Source organism: Euprymna scolopes, chromosome 1 (genome assembly GCF_053919585.1).
Source record: "Euprymna scolopes isolate OS-2025 chromosome 1, ASM5391958v1, whole genome shotgun sequence".
Lineage (NCBI taxonomy): Eukaryota > Metazoa > Mollusca > Cephalopoda > Sepiida > Sepiolidae > Euprymna > Euprymna scolopes.
In genome coordinates this window covers 2,224,119-2,248,672 of record NC_136482.1, presented here as the reverse complement: position 1 = coordinate 2,248,672, position 24,554 = coordinate 2,224,119, and the positions used below count along the sequence as shown (strand labels likewise).

Below are 24,554 nucleotides of genomic sequence, written 5' to 3'. Positions count from 1 at the left end.
GTGTCTGGTACACCAAATCGTGCAAATAACTCGTGTAGGAATTCTATTGAGTTGTTCGTTGTTGGATTCCTACAACGCATTACCTCAGGCCATTTTGTATAACTATCTACTACAATTAAGTAGTAGTTTTTCCTACTGGACCAGCGAAGTCCATGTGGATTCTCGACCATGGGTGGTCGGTTTTCGGCCAATGTTTGTGTACTATAGGTGGGGATTTTGCCTCTAACTGGCACATTTTACATCTATTTATTGTTGTAGCTATGTCGATGTCCGTGTTACGCCAGTATACGTAGCTTTTCATTAGAGACTTCATCCGATTTATTCCCGGATGTTCTGTGTGGAAGTCACTCAAAATCCTCTTCTGCAACGTTTTAGGTATTACTACTCTCTCGCTGTATAATAACACATCGTTACATATGGAAAAAAATTTCCTGAACCTTTTTGTCATTTATAATTTTTTCTTTTATATCATTTATGTATTCACCTTTATCGGCTTCTCTTTTAAGGTCCGGCAATGTTACCTGTAGTTCTTTAATGATGTTTGCTAACATATTTTTCACTTCGACGTTTGTTCGAATTGCTGCAATCACTGATTCTTCCAAATTATGATTCTGTGGTATCACCAGTCTTGAAAGTCCATCCGCATGGCAAATCTTTTTCGATGCTAGATGTTGTATCTGGAAATCGTAATTCAGTAGGATCGTACCCCAGCGCAGCAATCTATTTGCGGTGTATGCAGGCAATCCTTTTTTTTTTCTTTTCTTTTTTTTTTGGATCCGTAGATTGTGACTAATGGTTTATGGTCGGTTTCAAGTATGAAATGTCTACCATATAAATATCGGTGGAACTTAGTCACTGCAAAGATTATACTCAACGCTTCTTTTTCAATCTATGAATACGCCTTCTCTGCTGGAAGCAGCATTCTGGAAGCGTGAGTTATCGGCTTTCTAGATCCATTAGGCATGATATGGTGAATGTATGCTCCTATGCCGTAGGAACTAGCGTCACTAGTGACGACTATATTTAATTTTGTGTCATAGTGAGTTAGAAATAATTCAAATGCTAGTGCGCTCTTTATTTTGTCAAAAGCGGTTTGACATTCTTGCGTCCAGTTCCAAGGTGTGTCCTTTTTTAGCAGCTCATTTAAGGGAGCTCGCAAATTATGCATCCCTTCAATAAAAGATTGGTAATAATTTACGAGTCCTAAGAAACTCTGCAAGGTTGTTACGTTATTAGGTGCTGGCATGTTTTTTATTGCCGCAGATCTTTCTGGGTCTGGACGTCGCCCATGTTTATTTATTATATGTCCAAGATACTTAATTTCGCTCATACAAAAGTCGCATTTTATTTCTTTTACTTTAAACCCGAATTCTTGTATTCGAGTGAACACTTGTTTTAAATGCTCCTTGTGTTCTTCTAGGGATTTGCTCCTGATAACAATATCGTCCAGGTATGCACATGCGCACTCAATACCACTTAGCATGGTGTCCATCGCTTGTTGAAAAATGGCAGGCGCTACTTTGAGGCCAAAGGGCAACCGGTTGTATTTGTACAATCCCTTATGTGTGTTGATGCATAGTATTTTTGAGCAATTTTCCTCGACCGGTATTTGTAAATGCGCGTCGCTCAAGTCTATCTTGGAGAAGATATTACCACCATTCAACTTTGTGAACATTTCTTCTGGGCTTTGTAGAGGGTAATGGTAATCTTGTAATATGGAGTTTAGACCTGTCGAAAAGTCTGCACACACTCTAATTTCATCATTCTTTTTGTTTACATATACGGTGGGGGCTGCCCAGTCGCTGTGTTCTATTTTTGATAGTATGCCTGTCTGCTCCAATCTGTCCAATTCTTTATTAATCTTTTCCAATCCAGCGAACGGAACGTTTCGCTTTTTTCTAAAAATCGGGTTAGTGTTTTCTTTAAGTTCAAACGAGGCCTTAAATTTATTTCAACGACCTAATTTAGTCATGAATACTTCAGGGAATAATTTTTTTAAGTCCTCTTTTATATTTTCTGTTGTTGGAGTAGTACATTCTATTTTTTTACAGAATGTATTCATTGGCTTATCCCACAGTCCAAATTTCTCAATCAAATCTATTCCAAACAGATTTTCGCTATTTTTCAATACGAACATTTTTAATTTCTTCGTAATCCCTTTTGATTTTATCGGAAGGATAACTTCTCCTTCAAATTTTATTCCACCACCAGTTACCGTCCGAGCTGATTTACTTGTTTTCATCATCGTTGGTTTACCCAACTTTTTCCATGTATTCAAGTTTATTATAAAAATATCGGATCCTGAATCCAGTTGTAATTTTATTGGCGCTTTAAATATTTCCACTTTTATGTATTTTCGCCGATTTTTGTCTACTTTTTTCATTTGTCTCGTTCTGGTGAAATCTTTATATCTACAACAATCGCTTTTGTGTCCGACTTTCTTGCGAATGTAGCATTTTTTCTTCTAAGGGCAATCTGATTCCCAATGTCTTTCTGCGCATCTCTTACAGTTATATCTAGGGAGAGACTTGTTATATTCTTTACTATAATTATAATTATTATATTTGGAATATCTCGTTCCATTTTGACTGCTTTTAGTTCTTGGTCGGTGTGTATGGTTTTCTAACCTTTCTTATATATGCAACTTCGGATTCTTAATTTAATTTTTTAAATCCTTTTTTAGTGTAATGGCCCTTTCACAATCCTCTGCTAATTTCTGAAGTGTTAAATCTTGCTCAGATTCCAGCTTAGACAACACTCGTCTGCGTATTTCTGCATTTTTCGTGGAAACTAACCCTTGTACGAAGATTAGGCATTTGAAATCTTCTACTGTTAGTTCCGCCAGCTTAAAATTATTACAGTTTTTATTGACAACTGATGCGTATGTCAAATAATCTTGGTTGTCCATCTTCCTTAGATTCATACACAACCATCTCTTATGAAAAAGAGATATATTCGAATTAAATAATTCTTTTAGTAATTTTACAGCTTCCATGAAATCTAATTCTGTAGTTTTTTTAGGTAGTATATAATCTACGAACTTGCTGTGTTCTCTTACACCCAACTTCCTGAGTAAAAGGCTCACTTTCTGGCTATTTGGCCAACTTTTGCAGTCCAGTTGAAAGACATCCTCGTATCTTGTTTAGTATGTTTCAAAATTCTTTTCTTCCTCCGGCACATAATTAAATGTGTCCATACTATTAAAAATAGTTGTATGAGAGAAATTAGCACTGTCGACATTTTCTCGATTATTCTTTAGTAGTTCCAGTGTTTTAGTAAAACGTTCATTTTGCCTTTCTTCATGTTCAAATTGTAATTTCTTCTGCCTTTCTTCTTGTTCAAATTGTAATTTCTTCTGCCTTTCTTCTTGTTCCAGTTGCCATTTCAATGATTTCTCATCTCTTCATTCATCTCGCTCGGCTTGTGCCTGTTGTTGCGTCTGCAAAATTTGCATTAACATTCTAGATAAATCTTCCATCTTTTTTTTTAACCTGAATGCAGTTTTTCTTTTAGTGTTGTACTTCCGCGAGGAAAATATTTTACCGCTTTCCAATGTTCGCTGAATTACTAATTTTTTACGCTTGGGTGGACTTCTCTTTAGCGTGAAATCCGTTTTTATGACTATTTCGTTCGTCAAAACTTGTATTCCTTAGAAAGGTCAACCGTTGCGTTGTACTCTTTTTTTTAGTGAGTTCTTTCCATTTCTTCGTCAAGCTGTTATATTTGACGTTTATCCTCGTCGCCAACTGTTATGTTTGACGTTCATCTTCGTCGTCAACTGTTATGTTTGCAGGTTGAACCAAATAAATATAAGGCAATACAAATGAAGACTCAACAAACAAAGGTAGATCAATAAGAAGTATATTAGGAAAAGTATATATTTACATAATGGTTTCAAGTAAGAGAGTCTTGGCTGGAGAACATATCTGCTCTCGGATCGACCTTCGGTGGCTTCTGGTTAACATACACTCAGACTAACTGAGTCTTGCTATTTATGTGTAATATTATCCACATGTGTAAATGAGTGGGTGCCACCACAACAACGACAATAATAATAATAATAATAATAATAATAATAATAATAATAATAATAATAATAATAATAATAATAATAATGATAATGATAATAATATTTCGGGGAGGCTTAGTGCCACTCAAATTCCAGTATAAACCAATGGCCACTGCCGGCTAGAAATCAATGGTAAGAGGCTGTTGCGATGATGCAAATTCATTTGCAAATGCTACCGAAGGAGGTGGAGAGAACTGGACGTCTGGGGAGACTTGTTGTCACTCAGCCTCCACAGAACACTACATGTTTCCAATCAGATCGTTTGTTGACTTGTGTGAAAGCTCCATGTGAGCCAATAATAATAATAATAATAATAATAATAATAATAATAATGACCATTGACTATACTATTATTGGCATTACTTTGCATTTATTATTATTATTATTATTTTGTCATCTTTATCATCATCATCATTAACATCATGACTCTTCGACAACCTTATAATTACTAATAAGCTAAGATACTGCCACACTTAAAACTTTATAATCCTCACTCCCCCACCTTTTTAATAATGACATCGAATTTAACATTTTGCCTTTTTCTACACCGGATATTCTTCAATACGGTTAGTCACTTTTTGTAACTTTAAATCCTGAATGAATTTTCCGCATGAACAGTTTTTAATGTTTTTAAGTTTTGTGACTATAATTCATAAAACTTTAAGTTTCAACCTATGCAGCTACCAGCAAATACGTAAAGATATTTCGCTTATAATTTTTTCCTCTGCTAAGAAGAAATAGCGGATTAAGGAGTACCCAACTTTGGAGTAATAAAACCCGTTTGTATAACTCTACTTTGGAAATCTGTTCTTATATATATATATATATATATATATATATATATATATATATATATATATATATATATATATATATATATATATATATATATATATATGATCTTTCTTATTTATATTTATACCTCGGAAGTAGAGTGAAAAGCATATTTTTTTATTTATTCTTTATTTTCTATTTATTTATTATATATTTATTTATTTATTTTTATTTTCCTTTTAGTGCCGTTTAACAACTCTTGCTGACATTATTTTTTAAGTGATGACCTGCACATTTCAGTTGACCTATATTATTTTGCCCTATATATATTTTCGCGCCTTTAACATTTCTTGTCTGGGTCATTTTGACTTTTGTTTCCCTTTATTTTATATTTTATATTTTACTTTATCATTTTTTTCTCTCTCTCCTTTCGCTTCCCAGATCTTTTTTATTTATAGTTATGTCTCGGAAGTAGAGTGAAAAGCACATTTATTTTTCTTTTATTAATATTATTTTTTTTCCTTGTACACATTTTTGTGAATTATTCCATGGATTTCTGCCTTTGGATTATTATGGACCATCTTCTTCCAAATATGGGATTTCCTGGGATTTTACTTGTACAAATGGAAATTCTTTTAACTTTTTTGAAGTTTCACATTTGGATTTTACCGTCACTGGATGTTTTATCTTCCACTAGACTATCCATTCATGTGTAATCACCTTTTTCTTTACCATATTCCCTCTGCTTAACTTTTTTTGTTTTCAAGTAAGATCTTTGACTTACTTGTTGTTTCATCAAATACTTCTGCATGCAAAATCCGATCCCGCATTTTGCTAATTCCTACCCTCTGATGAGAAGGAGAGTATTTCTTCGAAACTCCGCGGATTAAGGACTATCCATTTATCTAGTGTTTCCTTTTCAGATTAAATATGTTTTTAACTCATTTCAAAGTGTTTTTTAACATATTTTATTAACTGTTTGCTCATATATATATTATATATATATATATGTATACATACAAATATATATATATATATACATACAAATATATATATATATATATATATATATATATATACTAGCCTAGGTGCCCAGCGTTGCCCAGGTGTGTGTGTGTGTGTGTGTGTGTGTGTGTGTGTGTGTGTGTGTGTGTGTGTGTGTGTGTGTGTGTGTGTGTGTGTGTGTGTAATTATTTTGATTTCCATTTTGATTTAATTTTATTTTATTTTATTTGCCTGTCTACGGATATCTTTTGGTTTTTATTCACAAATTGATTGAAAACTTGAACTGAATTTTGAAACTGATATATAAAAAAAACTTTTACCGGATTGATATAATCAAAGATTTGTCGGATATCCAATCAAACTAAAACTATAAACTGTGAAAATGTGTATATATTGTATTGTTACCAGCTTCCTTGGATTTATTACAATACGAGTTGGATCTTTTGACATGCCGAATACCAAAAACTTTCATTACAGGATTTAGCGTACACTTTCGATTTGAAGTTCAATATCCTTTTCTTCTTTTTTTTTACAGCATCAATATCCAATTTCCCTTATTCTATGTAGCTAAAATGATTTAAAAACTTTAAAAAGATTTAATTTTATGTTTTAGCAAATCAGGTGCAAACCTTTTATAATATTTTATAATATTTTTCCTCCGAAGAGATGTATAAACATCGAAAACTCATGGGTTAAGGAAATATATTTTACTGTACTGTATTCTTTGTCTTGCATACAATAAAATTTCTATATTTGAAATTTAACTTTTTCAAATCACAAATTTTACATTCCTAAATTATGATATATATATATATATATATATATATATATATATATATATATATATATATATATATATATATATACTAGCCTAGGTGCCCAGCGTTGCCCAGGTGTTTGTAGGTATGTCTTGATCGAAATAAAAAAGGTATAGTAGGCAGGCAGGTTCAAATCCGTCACGCGAAGGCGGAAAAGAAAGTGGAGGTGTGTGTAAGTGTGTTGGTTGACAAAAAAAATAGGAACATTGCAAAAAAAAATAATAAATTAAAAAGACAGGTAGGTTCGAACCTGTACTTCGAAGAAGGAAAAGAAAATTTAAAAAAATGTGACGCGTTAGTTGTTGCACTCATCGCCAAACCGGAAGTGACGTAGGTTTAAATTAAGGCTAGACAATCGAAAAGAGGCGATGACTTGCGGAAATATCTGTGAAAAAAGCGACCCTTCCCTGTAGAGGGTGAAGGAATTAATGTTTTGGACCAATTTTCGATATTTGTCGTCCGAAAGATCGAGCTACCAATCTCATGAAAATCTGTGGCCTTTGTCGGAAGTTTTTGCGAGACATACATACATAAATACATACATTTAAACAGGCAGGTAAGATATATATATATATATATATATATATAATAGAGAAAGGGAGAGTATTTTGAGGTCTTTATGGTAAATACATAATGCAAAATGTAGTATATGTTACTTATTTTTTCTGCTTTCGGTAACTCAATGAGAATTTTATCTCTAAAGGAGCAATTTTCATTTTTGTTCCAACCCAAAGTGCACTTTTTGGTGGAGTGTTACAATATTTTTTATTTATAATGGTTGTATAATCCCTGAAAGTTGGGAGATTCTTTATATAAATACTGCCGATAGGAACTGATGAATCAAATTAAGTCACGTTCTGCTATCAACTAAGCAGACACCAGAATTGCTTAATAAATTAGCATTCCAGCACATGCTTTTTTTCGTGTCAATACCAAGAGGATCTTTTGCTCTTTGCTTGCAAAATTATGAAGTCCATCACCTATACAGTACAGCTACTCACTGAAAATTCATCATCTCCAGGACTTATATAGAAAAACTACCCATCGGAAACTCTTCTGAAATTAAACGTGGCTTCCGATTGAAGATGTTTCTAATATGAAAACACGACTATGTGCCTAACTCTACTTCCGTGTGGAAGCGAATAAATCGAGAAACTACGCAATGGAATGAAACACTCAAAGATGCTGAATCTGATGCTGGTTCAGCATGGATGTCAGGGCGAAACACGCGCACGTAACCACCGTTTCTCAAATTATCTAACCTGAATTCTTTAATTCGGTAAAGCCAACTTGATTAAGTCGGATTTCGCAAAGTCTAACCAATTTTCAAGCCGCGATGTCAATAACAGATTGCACACCATCTTTTATATGCAATTCTGTTCGTTTTTCCTTTTATGCGAAATGTTCAGTCGGTGTTATGACAGTCTTATGGGAAGCGGAAATCTTGCAAATCATTTCCTAAGCCTTGTTTAATCCTTCTAGCATGAAAACGGTCTTGTGAGTTTTGTGAATTCTGTCTTCAATTCAAACGTCATCAATGAATTCTTCGCTCGAAGTGTTTACAGAGTGGAACGATAAAATTGTCTCCCTAGAAAAGACGACATAATTCCAGTTCCTGTTAATTGGTTTGCTTTTTTGTTGCAGACCATCTACCTGTTGGCAAGTTGTGCACAAACTCCAAGAGCGATCGGAGCCGCCTCCCATCATGTCTGAAAGTGAAACAAGGTTCATCGAGCGAGATCGGAGATGCGCCGCTGTACAACTTATGCTCTCTATCAATCCAACTTATGACAACAGGACCATTGCTAGCACCTTCAAAATGCATCGCGAGATTGTCAGAAATAACAGGGATGTGCCCAGGGTGATGAAAACAAAGTTTCCGGCCACGGTTACAGTCTTTGGTGTGGTTCTAAGTGAGGGCCACATTATGCCATCTCATATCTTCGAAATCGGCTTGAAAGTCAACACCAAAGTGTACCTGGATGCGCTGAAGAGTGTGGTGATCACCTTCGTGCAATCAGGTAGCCACTGGAAGACACTGAGAGGCTTGACTTCAGAAGGAATGCTACGATTTGTACTCTTCTGACACTGGCCCACTCACACCCTAACCTGAACTCGCTGGACTACTTCGTTTTGTCATACGTCGAAAACATCACCAACATAACCTCCCACAACATGAAAACCAGCCAGATCGCCTGCAGCCGCCGAGTATTTGTCGGGCTCCGCCTGCGCTTGTGAAAAAGGCATGCTCCCAGTTCCAGACCCGTATCGAGACGGTGATTGAGATTGAACATATGTGAACTCTACTCAAGTTACCTGATATGATTCTTTCAATAAATTTGTTAAAATAAAGTTGTGGTGTTCCTTTGGGAGACGCTTTTATCGTTCCACTCTTTAGTTTACAAAATTCGTTAAAACAAATCCCATTGAAATTTTTATGAATGATTAAAAAGAATCGACGATTGGTATGCAAAATAAGGAACCAGTTCATGGCAAATAGATTAACTCCTTTAAATCACTCACCTAAAATGAGATTCTGCTTTTTTAGATGATTACGTTGCAGAAAAAGAAAATAACAATCTTTTAGAATTTCGAGTAGGAAAAAACAGTTTCGCACATAAATTTTACGTAAAATCATAATAATTTTCGGCACATTCGAACTTTTTAATTTTGTCTAATCGCTCAAAAATAGAAACAAAATGATAAAACATATTTTCACTGGAATGTTAACATTTATTTGTATGTGTTTCTACCAGCATTTGTTTAATTTTTTATTTTGAGCAATTATCGAGGGTCATTGCGAAATGATTATGAATAGCCATTTACATTCTAATACTAAGTTTTTTTTAAATAAAAAACATGCTTTTGAATAAGTTTAAACACAAACAGGCTTATCCAGGTAGAAAGTCTTGCTTTTGGCAACATTCATTTATTGCATATCTGGTTTTAATCTTTTTTTTTTTTCGGTTAATTACTGTAACAAATGCCCGAATCTCATTCTTATTGACGGTGGGATAAGTTTAAATTTGACGACATTTACGGTAAAAATTGTTTCTCTACTGCATCGGAACTTTTCTTTCTTCCTCCGTGTGTCTTACATCAAACGGAATTTCCAGGTACACGATTTCTTTCCAAAAATCTTCCCATCTGTGGAACACGTTGCTGCAGTATTTCTTCCTTACAGGTTACAACATGATCACTTTCAGATCTAATGTCAATAAATAATTACCATAAACCATTATCGGTCCTGGATATGACCTTAAACTATATCCGATGGTGAGGGCGCCAGCTTGCAGGCCTTAGGGAGTGTGGAGCCACCCTTTAATTGCCATTGCTCCCAGGTCCACTCTGACCCGGAGTGGTAGCACCTGTTAGGGTCCCAACTATGGGTTAAATAGAATACGACTTAAAAAATAAATATACTATATTAAAAAATCGTTCTTCAAAATCACCAGATTCGGCATTAAATAACCTGAAAAGGGTTGATATGCCGTAAAACAAAACAACCAACCAACCAACCATTATCATAACTATTCAATTTACGTTCGTTCAATTCTATTGTACCCCCTTATAATATTCCTCTTTGAGTGTCTTTTGATTTTAACGCGGTTACTCATTAGTAAAATAAGCTATGGCTTACGGAGGAAAATGGATATTTCTTAGATTTTTTTTTCGTTCTGTTCGAAATTCTGTGCAGATCCACGAGTTCGAAAGAAAGGTACCCGAGATCGACAAAATACATATGAAGATCGGAGTTTTAATCGGCCAAAACGTTGTGAAAATAATATCCAAGATTAAAAAAGGATTCCGAATAAACTAAATCTTACAAAAATTTACTATTTTTTCACAAAATTTTTAACTTTCAATCATTAAAAAAACGTTACCACGAGTGTGCTTCCGTATAGTATACAACAGCCATCTTTAAATCCAACGTGAACAAATAATTATCCTCATAGATAATTAGATATTGTACATTACAGTTATCAGTTTCAATCCTCTTGTAATATTTTTCATCATTCAAGTGACAATTTTAGTCCTCAAACTAAATTTCAATACATCGAAAACCAAGCTTCTCACCTTTCATCAAAATCGCTCCAACCCCTATCACGCCCTCTCGCCTTAGGGAAGCTTCTGGAACTGACCTTTACTCCTAATCTGAAATGGAACACAGACACCAAATTTGTTTCCAAGATCCCTGAGAAAATGGTTGGATCACTCTACCGCTAGGTGAGCCAAGTACGCCCTTAAATTGTGTATTTTTGTCACATCTGGGCAGGAGATGCTCGACGCGCTCTATCCAACCATGATAGAGTTCAAAACGACTTCGAAACCTAGTAGGTGATGCCCTTTTCTCTTCCCTGTAACCCCTTTCCCACAGAAAAGACGTTGTGAATCTGTCTCTGCTCTATCGTTATTTTCATGGCAAGTGGTCAACTGAACTCCAATCTCGCTTTCCCCCTTGCGAAACTTTCACAAAAAGCACTCGACTAGCTGAAACCACTATATTTCTCGCACTCCTGAATCTAAAACGCAAATTCCATGAACAAAGCCTTTTTTTTCCAGAACTCCTCATTTGTGGAACACTGTTCCACTGGCTTGCTTCCCGATTGAATACAATATGGTAGTCTTCAAATCCAATGTAAACAAGTTGTTGTTGAGCCGTCTTTAAATAATCAGATTCTACCCAATTTATTATTGCACTACCACTTTACATTCATTAACCCTTATCCTCAAGTTGCCTTCTGGCCTTGATAAGTAGTGACTCACAAGTAAAAAAAATGCATTTGGACTTAATAAGCAGTGACTCATGACTAAATAAATACAAAAATAAATAAGTCCTCACGAGTGACTTAATTCAGCCAATCGGTGTTTCTGTTATAACTCAAAGCTTCTTTGTGAAACGTGTGAAATAAGTTTCTGTTATCGTTTGCAAGTTAGAGAAAACGCTGCGACTGACCCTGTCAGACGCGAACAGAGAATTGGCTATAATTTGGTTAAGTGCCCGTGACCTTCAGCTCCAACTAGCGTATGTGTGTCAGGAAGCAATCCTGCCGCTAAGCGCGGAGGCTGGATATAACAGATAAGACATGAGGAGACGGAGACGCGGAAGTGAGGAAACATTTTTAATATGGCCGTCTTTTAATAGCGTCAGTTTGTTTCATCATAGTGTTATTTATTTAATTTTTTTGTAAACCACTAACCATCAATGAAGCAATTTGCTTGTCGAGTTGAGTGTTCATTGTTTTCCGATCAATTTACTCCTGGTAGATGCACTCCAGTTTTATATTACAAATTCTAAACAAAGACACCCTGAACACACATATACTGCGCTCAAGCAGACAAGTCAGTGAGTATCTCTCTATATTAATTTCAGTATGAAATTAAATTCCGCCATAATGCATTTCGGTTCGTTCGTAAACAAGTCAGATAATTTATTCGTTTGTTAAATTATAAATTAAAACAATTTCCACCCCATCTCTTCGCGAAATGATGAAGATGTTTTTTGTTTTCCGTGTTCTTGACTTGCATTTTCTTCATTTGTTTTTACTGTTGCTCGAAAACAGCAGCCATATTAAATAAAAAATTAAGAAAACTCTGAAAAATTTCTGTCGTACTCGGGAATCTTCGCTGAATTTCGAATGGAAGCCTTTATTTAATCTGCAGGTGTAGCATGCTCAGATTCATGACTGTGTAGAAATCTTGAGTAATTCGCAGTTAAAATCTGAGTATCGCCTGCACTGAGATTTGAACCATCAACCCCCAGAAGAGTGTAATTTACAACTGAATTTTACGTACTACTTTATCCGTTACTCCACGGGTCATCATGGCCCCTTTTATTATGAATGTTGGTATTCTTAAATCTATTTTTGATTTTAGATATACAATCTTACTACAAGAGGCGTTCTTAAAGTAATGCCTTCAATTTATTCTTCCGCCTGTATTGATCAGAGGGGATTGCAAATTGCATTGTTATGATAACTGAACTTATGCATTTATGACCTGAAATGTTCATCTCTCTGTTGCAGATATTGATGGTGTGAGACTCTAAGAAAGCAACGCATGTCATGGACGTGCGTTAGAAACAGAGATGTGACATTGAATTCCTAGCAAAAGTGCATTGAGGATGTTGGTAATTATGTAGAAAAATAAATTCTTCAGCACAAAAGCTGCCACTACCGTTTTCATAACACTTCAACTTTTGGAGGCAAAAAAAATTAAAGATTTTTATTCTGGAACAATTCTTGTACTTTTAAAATCAGATTAATGTGTTATTTCTTCGTATCAATAATTCATCATGGAAAGACGGAACGTTGATGAATATAGAAATATTTTTATTTTTCATTTCTATTTCTTTACGGGCCGTTTAATTAATAAACACTTTTTTTACTTAGGAGTTACCACTTATCAAAGCATGAAGGCCAAAGATAAAGGTAATGCATGTAAGTTGGTAGTGTACTAAATGTTAATGGTATAAATTTGGTAGAATTTGATTATTTATGGGGACAGCTCAATAAGAACTGTTTGTATGACGTGCCGCTTAGAGGAACGACACTGCTCCCCATTTGGGAGATTAAGATCCGCTAAAACCCTGAGTAAGGCCGGATAAATATGTTGAGATTGTCCGTTAAACGTTGATTGAATCCCGGACAGCGGCAGGTTACCTATAAAAAGGGACGAATTTATTGTGCTTTGTAAAAACAGACAGATATTTTATTGTTTTAAAAAAGGACAGGAAATGTCAGAATAATGTTGAATGAAATCGTGCATTCGCTTGACCTAAGGAAACACCTGCTCAGACATCCGGGCTTTCTGAGTGGCAGGTGTGACCTTTTGGGGGCGTGTAAGAGAAATTTAGTTTTTGTCCCAGATTTGCAGGCTATGGATGACCTGTTGAAATACACACGCAAAAGAGTCGGGTATTCCCCGTTTGACGTGTGTAAGTCTGGTTGGTCGAGCGGATCGTCCCGACCAAACCTGTTACCTTAGTATTTAAGCAAATACCCAGGCCGAATTAAGCAGATTGAAGCCAAATCTCGAGAAAAACACACGTTCTAAGAACGCCACAGACCGCTCCATACATTCTGACTGCCATCGTAGGAACAAAGAATAAGATTTTTGGAGAATCTTGATGTTTTTGTGTAATCAAACTGAACGATGTATATATGTAAAAACTTGTAATTTTTGTGAAATTTACTTTTTCGTAGTTAGAACCCCCGGAGTATGTTTTCCTTTTCTGGCGTGCACGCAAAGCTAATTGATTTTCAGTAGAATCGATACGAAACCTGCGACGCTGAGAATTTATGTGAAGATCTCCCGGAAGAAGACAATCACGACCATTTCATTTTTTATGAGGTCAGAGGCCATCTGCTGACCTGGGCCAGAGAGGCTTACATTTGCATTGGATTTGAAAGTAACCATGTTGTATTCAACCGGGAAGCAGGTTAGCGAAACAGTGTTCCACATGCGAGAAATTCTGGGGAAAAAACTTTGTTCATGGAATCTACATTTAGATTTAGGCGTACATAGAGAGTGAGGGAAATCGTTTATAGTGGTTGGCGCTAGTCGAGTGTTTTTGGTAATGTTTGGCTTAGACAGCCAAACTTATCAGAAGCAAAGACAAAAGAATAATGTCGACAGTAAACTGTAAATAAAACAAAATAACAAAACTATAAAATTATAAGAGTGTTCATATTTGTATGTTCGATTAGGAATATGAATTTTCTTTCAAGCTCTTTCGACTATTTAATAAATGCTAGAAATTCATGAACATCAAATGATGTTCTTAAACTCTTTTTTCACTCTAAAATGAAATAAAATAAAAAGAAAGTAATTGAATTTTGGGCCAACCATTAGTCTAGGCCGTTTATAATTCATAACTGTTAAGTGATAGAGTTCAGTTGTGTATAAAGGTTTATTTCTCGACTACAAAAGATGCCTTTAATGTGATAGGAAATAGGAAATGAATACTAAAACAAATAAAATATTGTAAATGAAAAAATAAAGCCTTCCTATAAATAATAATTTCTTTATTGAGACGTTCATCTTCACCACCACCCCCGCCAATTTGTCATTTAAACGCAAAGCAACTTATTACACGCCATATTAATAGGGAACATGAAGGCTTTCTCGGATTTTCCACTTATCTTGTTCAGGGATGTTGACCTTCAACGCAGAAAATTTTCGCAGCATGAGAGTTGCCACCATTAACAGTTTACCTCAAGCAAGTAAAACACACTCCTATTAATATCTCTCTTTTCACATCTCGACCCCCCTCTCTCTCTCTCTCTCTCTCTCTCGCTCTCTCTCTCTCTCTCTCTCTCTTTCTGTTACTCTTGTTTTATTTCCATAAATTATCTATCTCCTGTTTTATCTCTTTTTCTTTTTTTTTCTTCTTTCACTATCTTTCTCTCACTTTCTTTATTTCTGATAATAAAGTTCAAATATAGGTATGACATGAACTTGAAAGCAGTCTACACGTATCACTCAGCGTTTCGATGACGCGAGTTAACGTCGAAGCGTTGTTTGAACAGCGTAAACTGTTTCTAACTATATATACAGAGATGGACGAGAAAACTGTCGCCCTAGAAAAGACGGCATGATTTAATTCCCGTTTGATGAAAACTGGCTTTCTTTTTGTTGCTGTGGTTGTTGCAGACCATCTACTAGTTGGTGTGTTCTATATAAATCCCAAGAGCGATAGAAGCCTTTTACCGTGTCTGAAATATCATGCCTGAAAGTGATGCAATGCTTAATGAGCGAGATTGGAGATGCGCTATAGTACAATTCATGCTCTTTACCGATCGAAGTTATGACAACAGAACCATTGCCAGCGCCCTCTAAATGAAAACTCAGATTCAACTCCTAAGGGCACAGCTCAACGCATCGGACGACCCACGGTTATGATCTTTGGTGCGATTTCCAGTGAGGGCCACATCATGCCACCTCACATCTTCGAAGTCGGCTTGAAAGTCCAAACCAAAGTGTACCTGGATGTGTCGAAGAGTGTGGTAATGCCCTTGTGCAATCAGTAGGCCGCTGGAAGAACCTACGTGTGGCAATAGGACTCGGCCACAGTACAAAGAGAGCCAGGCTTGACTTTAGAAGGAGTGCTACGACTTTCTACTCTTCTCTTACTAGCAGGCTTTGGAGAATGAATTTCCACAACACAGACGTATGGGAATAAGGACAGTGAAGCCATTGGTTGACAAATCACTCAGAGTAAATAGTAAGGTTAAAGTAATATATATGCCGCCGATACGTAACAATTTTAGAAGTAAAATGTTGCCCTAATGTGAATTAAAGGTATCAAAATTAGTACCTAAGCCTATGTATGTGGGATGTTCCTAGTTTTGGCATTCTGAAACATTCCGAAGGGCGACAGTGGGGAAAATCGCACACTTCATCCTCGGAATAGCTATTGAACGCTTACGGTCTAGCGCAAATGAGACTTAGGACGCTTCAATTAAGGGTTTAGTTAAGGGAGATGTTACGTTTTTCCACGGTCTGATTTGAAAGACTGAAAGATTCAGAGCTTGGAAGTCCAAGTGAATCTGGAGGGAGATTGAAAGTGTATCCATCGGTATACATTTTGAATCTATCTTTTCTCACTTGATTTTTCACACCTGTGAGCTAGAAAAACGTCAGATAACATTTCTAATATGCGTTTTTTATACTTTATTCACAACCTTTTTCAACAAAGGTACGGTGTAGACATATGTTTACTTTAGGGCGACAATTGTATCGTTCTACCATATATATATATATATATATATATATATATATATATATATATATATATATATATATATAAGAAATTGAAGCTAATCTTTCGTTGTTTTACAGAGTAGAACGATAAAATTGTTTCATATTAAAATGTTTCAAATGCTTTCAACGAGGAAATATTACTTTCTTTACTGCGTCACACCCTCGGACTTACATATAACAGAAATCTTATTCCTCCAGAGAAACACCAAACGGAACGCTTTACATATCCCTACTTGAACAACGTTTCTTTGAAAACCAAAAATTTGCAATTAAATAAACAATATGTTTATTTAATTAAAAACGCATTTGTTCGGCTTTATAACTTATATATATATATATATGTATATATATTAAATTTAATTTCTCAATCAAGTAAGGATACATCTTCCACCTAGTCATATATTGCATAAACTTTTTAACAAAAACAGTAGAATTAGGTTATAGTTATAGTGACAATCTAGAAAAAATAATTAAAAAGCACTACTGGAAAATTCTTAATCTAAATGAATGAAACAGAAATAGTTTAGTTAAATGATTAAATCATGTAACTGTTTGAATAAAAGCGAATGTCCACTTAATGGGAACTGTTTTATAGGCTCTGTTGTATATAAAGCCACAATGTCTTAAACCTTATATCGTTATGGCTGGTAGCACTTTAAGTATAAAGATAAAATCACTTTCTCCATATTATAGCGAACAAAACTTTACACCAACTCTTAAGTGAAATATCTTTAAAGAAAAAAAAAAACTAAAATGTTTTCTCCTTTAATTCACTTTGTTATTTATGTCTTACTGAAAAATTATATATTATGAGATTTAAAAATATGGATTAATTATTAAATAAAAAGCAAGAAACCTCCTTAAATTTAGGCATTATAACACCTTCTGAGAAAACTAAACATTATTTGATAAACTAAAAGTAATTATTTAAAACAAAACTTTCCCTTTAGTATCAATATTTTTATCAACTATGAACCGCATTTTGCTTCAGATCTAAATAATACTATAATACATTAACTCATTTAAATTTGTTCCCCAATACACTGGCTAGACAAATATATAAAATATACTTCGATAGATTCTCAATTCCCTACTAATATTTCCCCTTCACTAACATATTACATTTTCTCTAAAAAAACCAAAACGCTGTTCAACACTTATAATTATCATAACTTACCAAATGTATTGAACGTCAGAAAATTAACCCAACCATTTTGTAAGAATAAACACGTCTTACCTTGTTTTTTTTAATTAATTTTATAATTTTACAATTAAACAAATGAAATGTTCAGGCTTATTATTAATTGTAACCATTTCTCTTTATGTTACCATACAATAAACTCCCCTCTATAATATTTGTAAATATAATCCAGTCAGATCAATATATTAATTTTACGACATAGAGATACATAAATCATAAAACTAAATAATAATTATTGTTACATAGGATTAAATAAAATAAATAAATACATTTTAATTAGTGTTATGTAGAAACTAGTATTAATTCCTATAATATATTAACTATCTATCCATTATATTAAACTTAATTCTAATAAAATGTATAGCAACAACTTTTATAAATTAGATATAAAATAGATAATTTAATCTACTTAATCATTATTTTTATTTGAGGTTTGACGTTTTTTTCCTAAGAAAATATTCATAAGATGATTATAAAACTAAAATAGTGGATTTTTCATAATAAATCTGAATAAGATTTTAAAATTAAATCTCATTTTTATTTCAGACTAAATATTTATCCACAAATTTAATCAACATTATCCTTTACAAGACCGGGAATAAAACATATAAGTACATTATGTCCTAAACAGATTGCAGACAACTGAAAAAGCTTTTTCCTCTTCATATATGATCTTCAATTGAGAGACTCATTATTTTCGATCGCATAACACAAGTGGGCGTTCTGACATAATTTAAGTACCGAAATACACCTTCATTGTAATGAATTTAACTAGCATCCCCTTTCCTAAAAAAACATACATGTACCTATTTACAATACCTCCCCACGGGACAAGGTTAGACACCAGCGTCGTTTTTTAACGTGGAGAAAAGGTACAAAAAATAAAAATTGTCTCAGTCGTGAAGGATTTCTCCTCCACTGAAAGAGAACGAGAAATGGAAGTTCCGCATCTGAAGACCAGATACTACACTTTGATCTTGGCCAAAAATGTAAGTTAAAAAGATCTCAATCACTTTTTTCTTCTTCCTTTTCTTATGTCCTACATTTCTTTTTTTTTTCTATTTTTAATACTCAGTTTTCATTTTCATTAAATGACTGACCTCGAGTAAGAACAAAGGAAGACTATCGCCTGACGATATATTTTAAGACTGAAACAGTAGAATTATTGTAGCTACTTATGGTAATTTTGTTTACCTAAATTGAATAAAATAATGTCTTTCTCTCTAATTGGGCCTATCAACAACCTCGTGGTAATTCTTTGGCCATTATTTTTGGATATTTTTATTCTGGAATAAATATAAATATTTTTTTTTTACACAGTGATCACCACTTATCAAGGCCCGGAAGCCACTCTGGGATAAGGGTTATTGCAAGTACATTACGTTAGTGTGGAGATTTGATGAAGTGTTTACTTAAGGGGGCGGTTCATTAGGAATTTGTTAACGTTGGACTTGAACACATCCAAGTTGTAGTCCGGTGGGAAGAAGGCAGACGGAACAGAGTTCCACAGGCGTGCAGTTCCAAGAAAGAAGCTTTGTTCGTGGAATCCACGTTTTGATTTAGGCACAGATAAAGAGTGGGGGAAATTTTTCACAGTGGATTCAGCTAGACGGGTGTTTTTCGTGAAAGATTGGCGAGGGGGGCCAGAGATTGGAGTTCAAACGAGCACCTGCCATGGAAATAACGATAAAACAAGGATAGGCTCGCAACGTCTCCTCTATTGGAGAGAGGTTGCAGGGTAGAGAAAAGGGCATCCCCCACTAAGCCACGAAGTCTATTTTGTACTCTGTCAAGGCAGAATAGGCTGTTTTTAGCAGCTCCTGCCCAGATATGGCAACAGTATTCCATCCTTGGGCGTACTTGGCTTTTATATATAGACAGAATTGCATCAGTAGTGAGATGTCTTCTGGAGCGGTAGAATGATCCCACCATCTTTCCAGCGACCTATGCAACAGACTTGATGTGCGTGTTCCATTTCAGATCAGGAGTAAAGGTCAAGCCCAGAAGCTTGTCAAAACACGGGGCCTCACCCAGACGAGAGCCATCCATCCTAATTGATGCCAGATGGGGATCAGAGCGTTGATGATGTAAGGATAGGAGTTTGGTTTTGGATGCATTAAAGGTAACCAGCCACGTCTTCCCTCACTGAACCACGCGCTCGAGATCAGAGGAGAGAGAATCAGAGAGAACTTTGTCATTTACAGCCTTTGATGTGTTGCCGTAGATAGTCGTGTCATCAGCAAAGATGTCAACGAATGATTTAAGTATGTGTTTAGGGAGGTCATTGATGCAGATCAGGAAGAGAGTTTGGCCCAGGATTGACCCCTGAAGGACTCCAGCATTTATATTGCAGGCCTCCGATTTTTGTCCATCGATCACTACTCTTATGAGCCTATCGGAGAGAAATGATTTAATGATTGAGAAAACATTTCCAGTTATACCGTAGCTGGAAATCTTGTGAAGTAGGTCCTTATGCCATACCTTGTCGAAGGCCTTTGATATGTCAAGAGCAATTGCCCTAGAAATGAAGCCTTTGTCAAGAGATTCACTAATCCTGTAAGATATAACCGTCAGCACATCTGAGGTAGATCTTGCAGAGCGGAAACCATATTGTGTGTCACTAAGAAGGTTGTTTCTGCTGAGGGTGTTGACTATTTCTCTATTTAATATTGATTCCAGCAACTTACTCATAACACACAGGTAACTATTTGGTCTGTACTGAGAGGGAGATGACTTATCTCTTGAATTCTTAAATACAGGGCAAACTGATGAGGCCTTCCAGGGAGTCGGAAAGCACTTCTCCTTAAGGCAGCGCTTAAATAGTTTCATAAGTATGGGAGCGAGTTCTGGTTGAAGCTTTTTTAACACTATAATTGGGATGCCATCAGGGCCAGTTGCTTTACTGGAATCTAGGTTCTTGATTAGCTTGGCGACCTCATGCACAGATATTTGTATGTTACCTAGCTTGTTCTGTGTTATAGGAGGAAATATGGGGAGTTGATGGCCTTCGTAGCATAGGGTAGAATTAGCTGCAAAGTTCTTTACAAATAGTTTGGCCTTGTCTGACGCTGACGAGATGACCTCTGGTCCATTGATAATGGTTGGGATAGAACGCACACTTCTGTTCAGGATCCTATTTGTTATTTGCCAAAACTGGTGGGAACCAAGCCGCTGATCAGCTACCTTGGATTTAACAGACACGGCATATAGCTCTCTTGCATTTTTTATTACTCTTTTACAGTGGTTGCTGGCAGTCCTGAAAGCAGCTTTAGTCTCAGTGCATCTATTACGTTGGTAGCTATGAAAAAAGTGATTTCTGTGCGCGATAGCAGCAGTACATTCTGGGGAGAACCATGGCTGGCTGTTAGGTTTTTGTTGGAATTTTTTAGATGGTATGAATTGGTCTATGCCTACAATTAGTCAGATCTGTTACTATAGAGGACACTTCCTTTTTAAACATGGAGTGCAGAGGTAAATCAGATATGAATGTACGGAAGTTATCCCAGTCAGCCATAGAGTATCGGTATACAGTACAGTAGAGGGGTACGTCTGGGGACTTATTACATTTCGTTTTTATCTTAACTGATACGACGGAGTGGTCGGAGAATCCTAGAGGAGAATGAACGGAACATGAACATAGCTCAGGGGAAGTTGAGAGAAAAAGGTCTAGGAGGCTTGCATATTGACCGGGTGTATCAGGCACACAGGTGGGTTCGCGAACAATCTGAGTGAGGTCATAAGCAATGGCAAAATCATGACAAAACCTCCCCCTCATCATCTGTCTTATTTGAATGGGTCAGCCATTCCACGTTATGGACGTTGAAGTCACCACAGATGTGGATGTTAGCCGAGGGATGTGCAGACAGTATGTGGTCTATTTCCTCAGATATGCTCTTAATGATAGTAACTCCGCTGTTGTGGGGCCGATAGAGGGCAAATATAAATGTAGTGGTGTTTGCAAGTGCAACCCGGAAGCACATATAGGGTAAATTAGGATCTTCTCTAGAGATATCCCTGCCACACGAGAAGCCATCTTTAATGTAGGCACATATTCCATGCCCATGGCGATCTTGGGGGTCAGATTTAGCTGTTAAGTTAGAGTGTCCGTTAATTATGAACTCATCTAGGGAAATGGTCGGCCCTATTCCAGTTTCACTTAGAAATAATATGTTCGGTTTCGTCTCCTGTAATTGGGTTTCAACCTCTGGAAGGTTGGAACGTAGACCCCTGATGTTGGAGAAGGAGACCTGGTAGTAGGGGTCTACGTTGGAAGATAGGGTTTTAGGTTTATTCGAGCTTTTATTCTGGAGATATTTCATGTTGAGGTTTTAGGATTTGTGGAATAGGTCGGCATACTTGGTTAGAGCAGTACAGAGAGGGAAAGTAAGAGAGAAAAAGACAGGAAAAAATGTTTGTTTTTTGTAGGACACGAAAAGGTACAGCCGTAACAATTACCCACTAGTATGGCATCGAGAGCCCCCACCAGAGACTACTGCATGGTCTAGATCCACTCACCAAATGGCAATACAGCAGTCCAAGTACTTTGCGCCTGCTGATAGGACAGCCTCCTTAGTAGTTGATCCAAGGTTCGGGTCCCTGACTATCAGGCGGATAACGTCAGCCCAGACAAAACGTTTACCTCCAGCACCCTTACTAGTGACATGGCCATAAGGACAGACAGAGACAGAAAAAATTCCGACATCTCAGACTACTGGTCATCAAGTACTTCCGACCTTTAAGCAGCTTTTTGTTCACCCTTTGTCAGAAAAATCATTCATTGAATGAGGACTGAGGGACAAAAAAAAGGAGAAGCGAGGGTTACTGGAGCTGCCGATAACACATCCACTGTATTATCTACTCTCCATTAAAAAAGGGGGAGGAGGGGAATGGGTACAAGTGACTTATTTATATCTAAGTAGTAAGTCCGGTGCTAAGTTATCAATTCAGGAAACCTTTGATGATAATCTCCCCTCCCATATTAATGGGTGGAAGTTTGTCGTTATCTATCGAGTTTGAATAATTTGAGTTTCACCTTATAATTAATTAAAATCCAATAATTAACTTTTATCAATTTGTAAAGTCGGCTTAATAATTATTTACATTCGAGTTTAGATAATTATTCAAGGTTTTAATTTAGGAGGTTCGTTTTCATAGGTAACCTTTTCTTTGCTAATGGCACTGTATTATATTTCGAATGTAATTGAAAATAAGAGTAACTATATTAGATGGTTTGATTGGCTAGCAAGGAAGCAAGCATTTTCAATATAGACAAGCTTGCAGTAATAGTATATATTAAGTATATTATTTAAATAAAGTCCTAACTTTATTTACTCTAATAGAGAATAATTTCCGGCATTTTGTTTTTTTTATTATCGTTAGTTTACTTTGTAGCATGGAGGGTGACGAATAAGACAAGAAAATAGAACAAATACATAAATAAAACAAGAAAAACAAGTTTAAAAACAAGGTAACATAAAAACATTTAGGATAAGTTTTAAAAATACTTAACGCGTTTGCCATAATGTTCCGTCCGCCGTCTTTTTGCCAACTGGTAGCTGGCATGTCGTCGTGTCTTTCTAGAACGTAAGAAGATTTCTATTTCCGGATAACTTGGACGAGTGCCTATCTATTTATAGAATAAAAGTCGTTACGTTCAGATGTGTAAAATATTTAATTTACATTTTTTTATTGTTAAAAAAGTCCTAACTTTTTTTTTTTTTTTATCAAGTCCTAACATTATCTACTCTAATAGAGAATAATTTTCGGCATCTTTTTTTTATTCGTTAGTTTACTTCGTAGCATGATGGGGGGGGGGTGACGAATAAGACAGGAAAATAGAGACAAATACATAAATAAAAAAAAAGTAAAAAAGACGAAAAAAAAAATATATATATATAGGGGAGGTATTACTCGTACACGTGAACACATTTTTAATATTAATTTAAGTGCGACTATACATATATATATATATATTTAATTTTAGGTAAGCAAATTTTAAATTTTAAGAGCATGTCCATAAAATCGGACGTTTAAGTTATCCGATGAAAGTAATCATTTGACCCAAAATAGTAGCTTTACTATCGTAACCATGTAATTTTTTTATCCAAAATTATATAAATATTGCTCTTTTTATTTAGAACTGTCAATAACCGCGTTAAATTCGTTGGATTTTTACTTTAGGGAACATTTGATCTAAAATAATAATCATATACATACATACATATATATATATATATATATATATATATATGTGTGTGGGGGGTGTGATTAGCTATGAAAATATGTAGATATATAAATTTCAGTTTTTTTGTCGCACTTAAATTAATATTAAAAACGTGTTCACGTGTACCTCCCCTATATATATATTTCGTCTTTTTTACTTTTTATCAGCGGATTGTTATCGAATGAACACTAATCTACCAAATTAACAAAAAACTATACATATTTTTAAGGGTGCTCAGTTTTAATTCAACGTTCTAGGAAATCGATCACCCATTTTAGAATCACGCGGTGTTTTTAAGCGAAATTTCGCGAAGTTACTCTTTTTTAAGCAGTTCGGCCTTTTTTTAATTTCGCTTGAAATTTTCTTTTTCCGAATATTTTATATACATATTTATGGCTATCTTTAAGCTGTGTCACCCGACATTTACAAAGGTTTTTGTTCGGGCGATTTTTTCTTTTCTTTTTTTTTTCGATTTTTTTCTTTTTCTTTTTTTTTTTTTTGTAATACGCAATCTTCATGTTTCGTCATCTGACATTTACAATTTTTTTAATTATCAGAAAATCTTTTTTGTATACTTACGTGTGTGCACAATTTTTATAAATCGATCCCCCATATTATAATCACTTGACGAGAACACGCACACCTCTTTAAATAAATGATGTTTCATTTATCAATCTAATGGTCAGTGTGCGATAGAGT

The 24,554-nt window shown here is 35.3% G+C and overlaps 1 protein-coding gene across 8 annotated transcripts in view; it reads left to right on the top strand.

Moving 5' to 3' along the window:
* Positions 1-24,554, top strand: part of LOC145245887 (globin-like) — a 420,901-nt gene that overhangs the window by 361,292 nt on the left and 35,055 nt on the right. Inside the window, exon 1 of one of the 8 annotated variants that reach the window (XM_080107983.1) lies at positions 18,179-18,621. The exons of the other annotated variants lie outside the window; for them this stretch is intronic. Within the exon in view, the coding sequence (XP_079964109.1) occupies positions 18,568-18,621 (54 nt within the window). The 5' untranslated portion in view covers positions 18,179-18,567. Of the gene's footprint in view, positions 1-18,178; positions 18,622-24,554 lie in introns of those variants that run through there. 8 annotated transcript variants of the gene reach the window in all.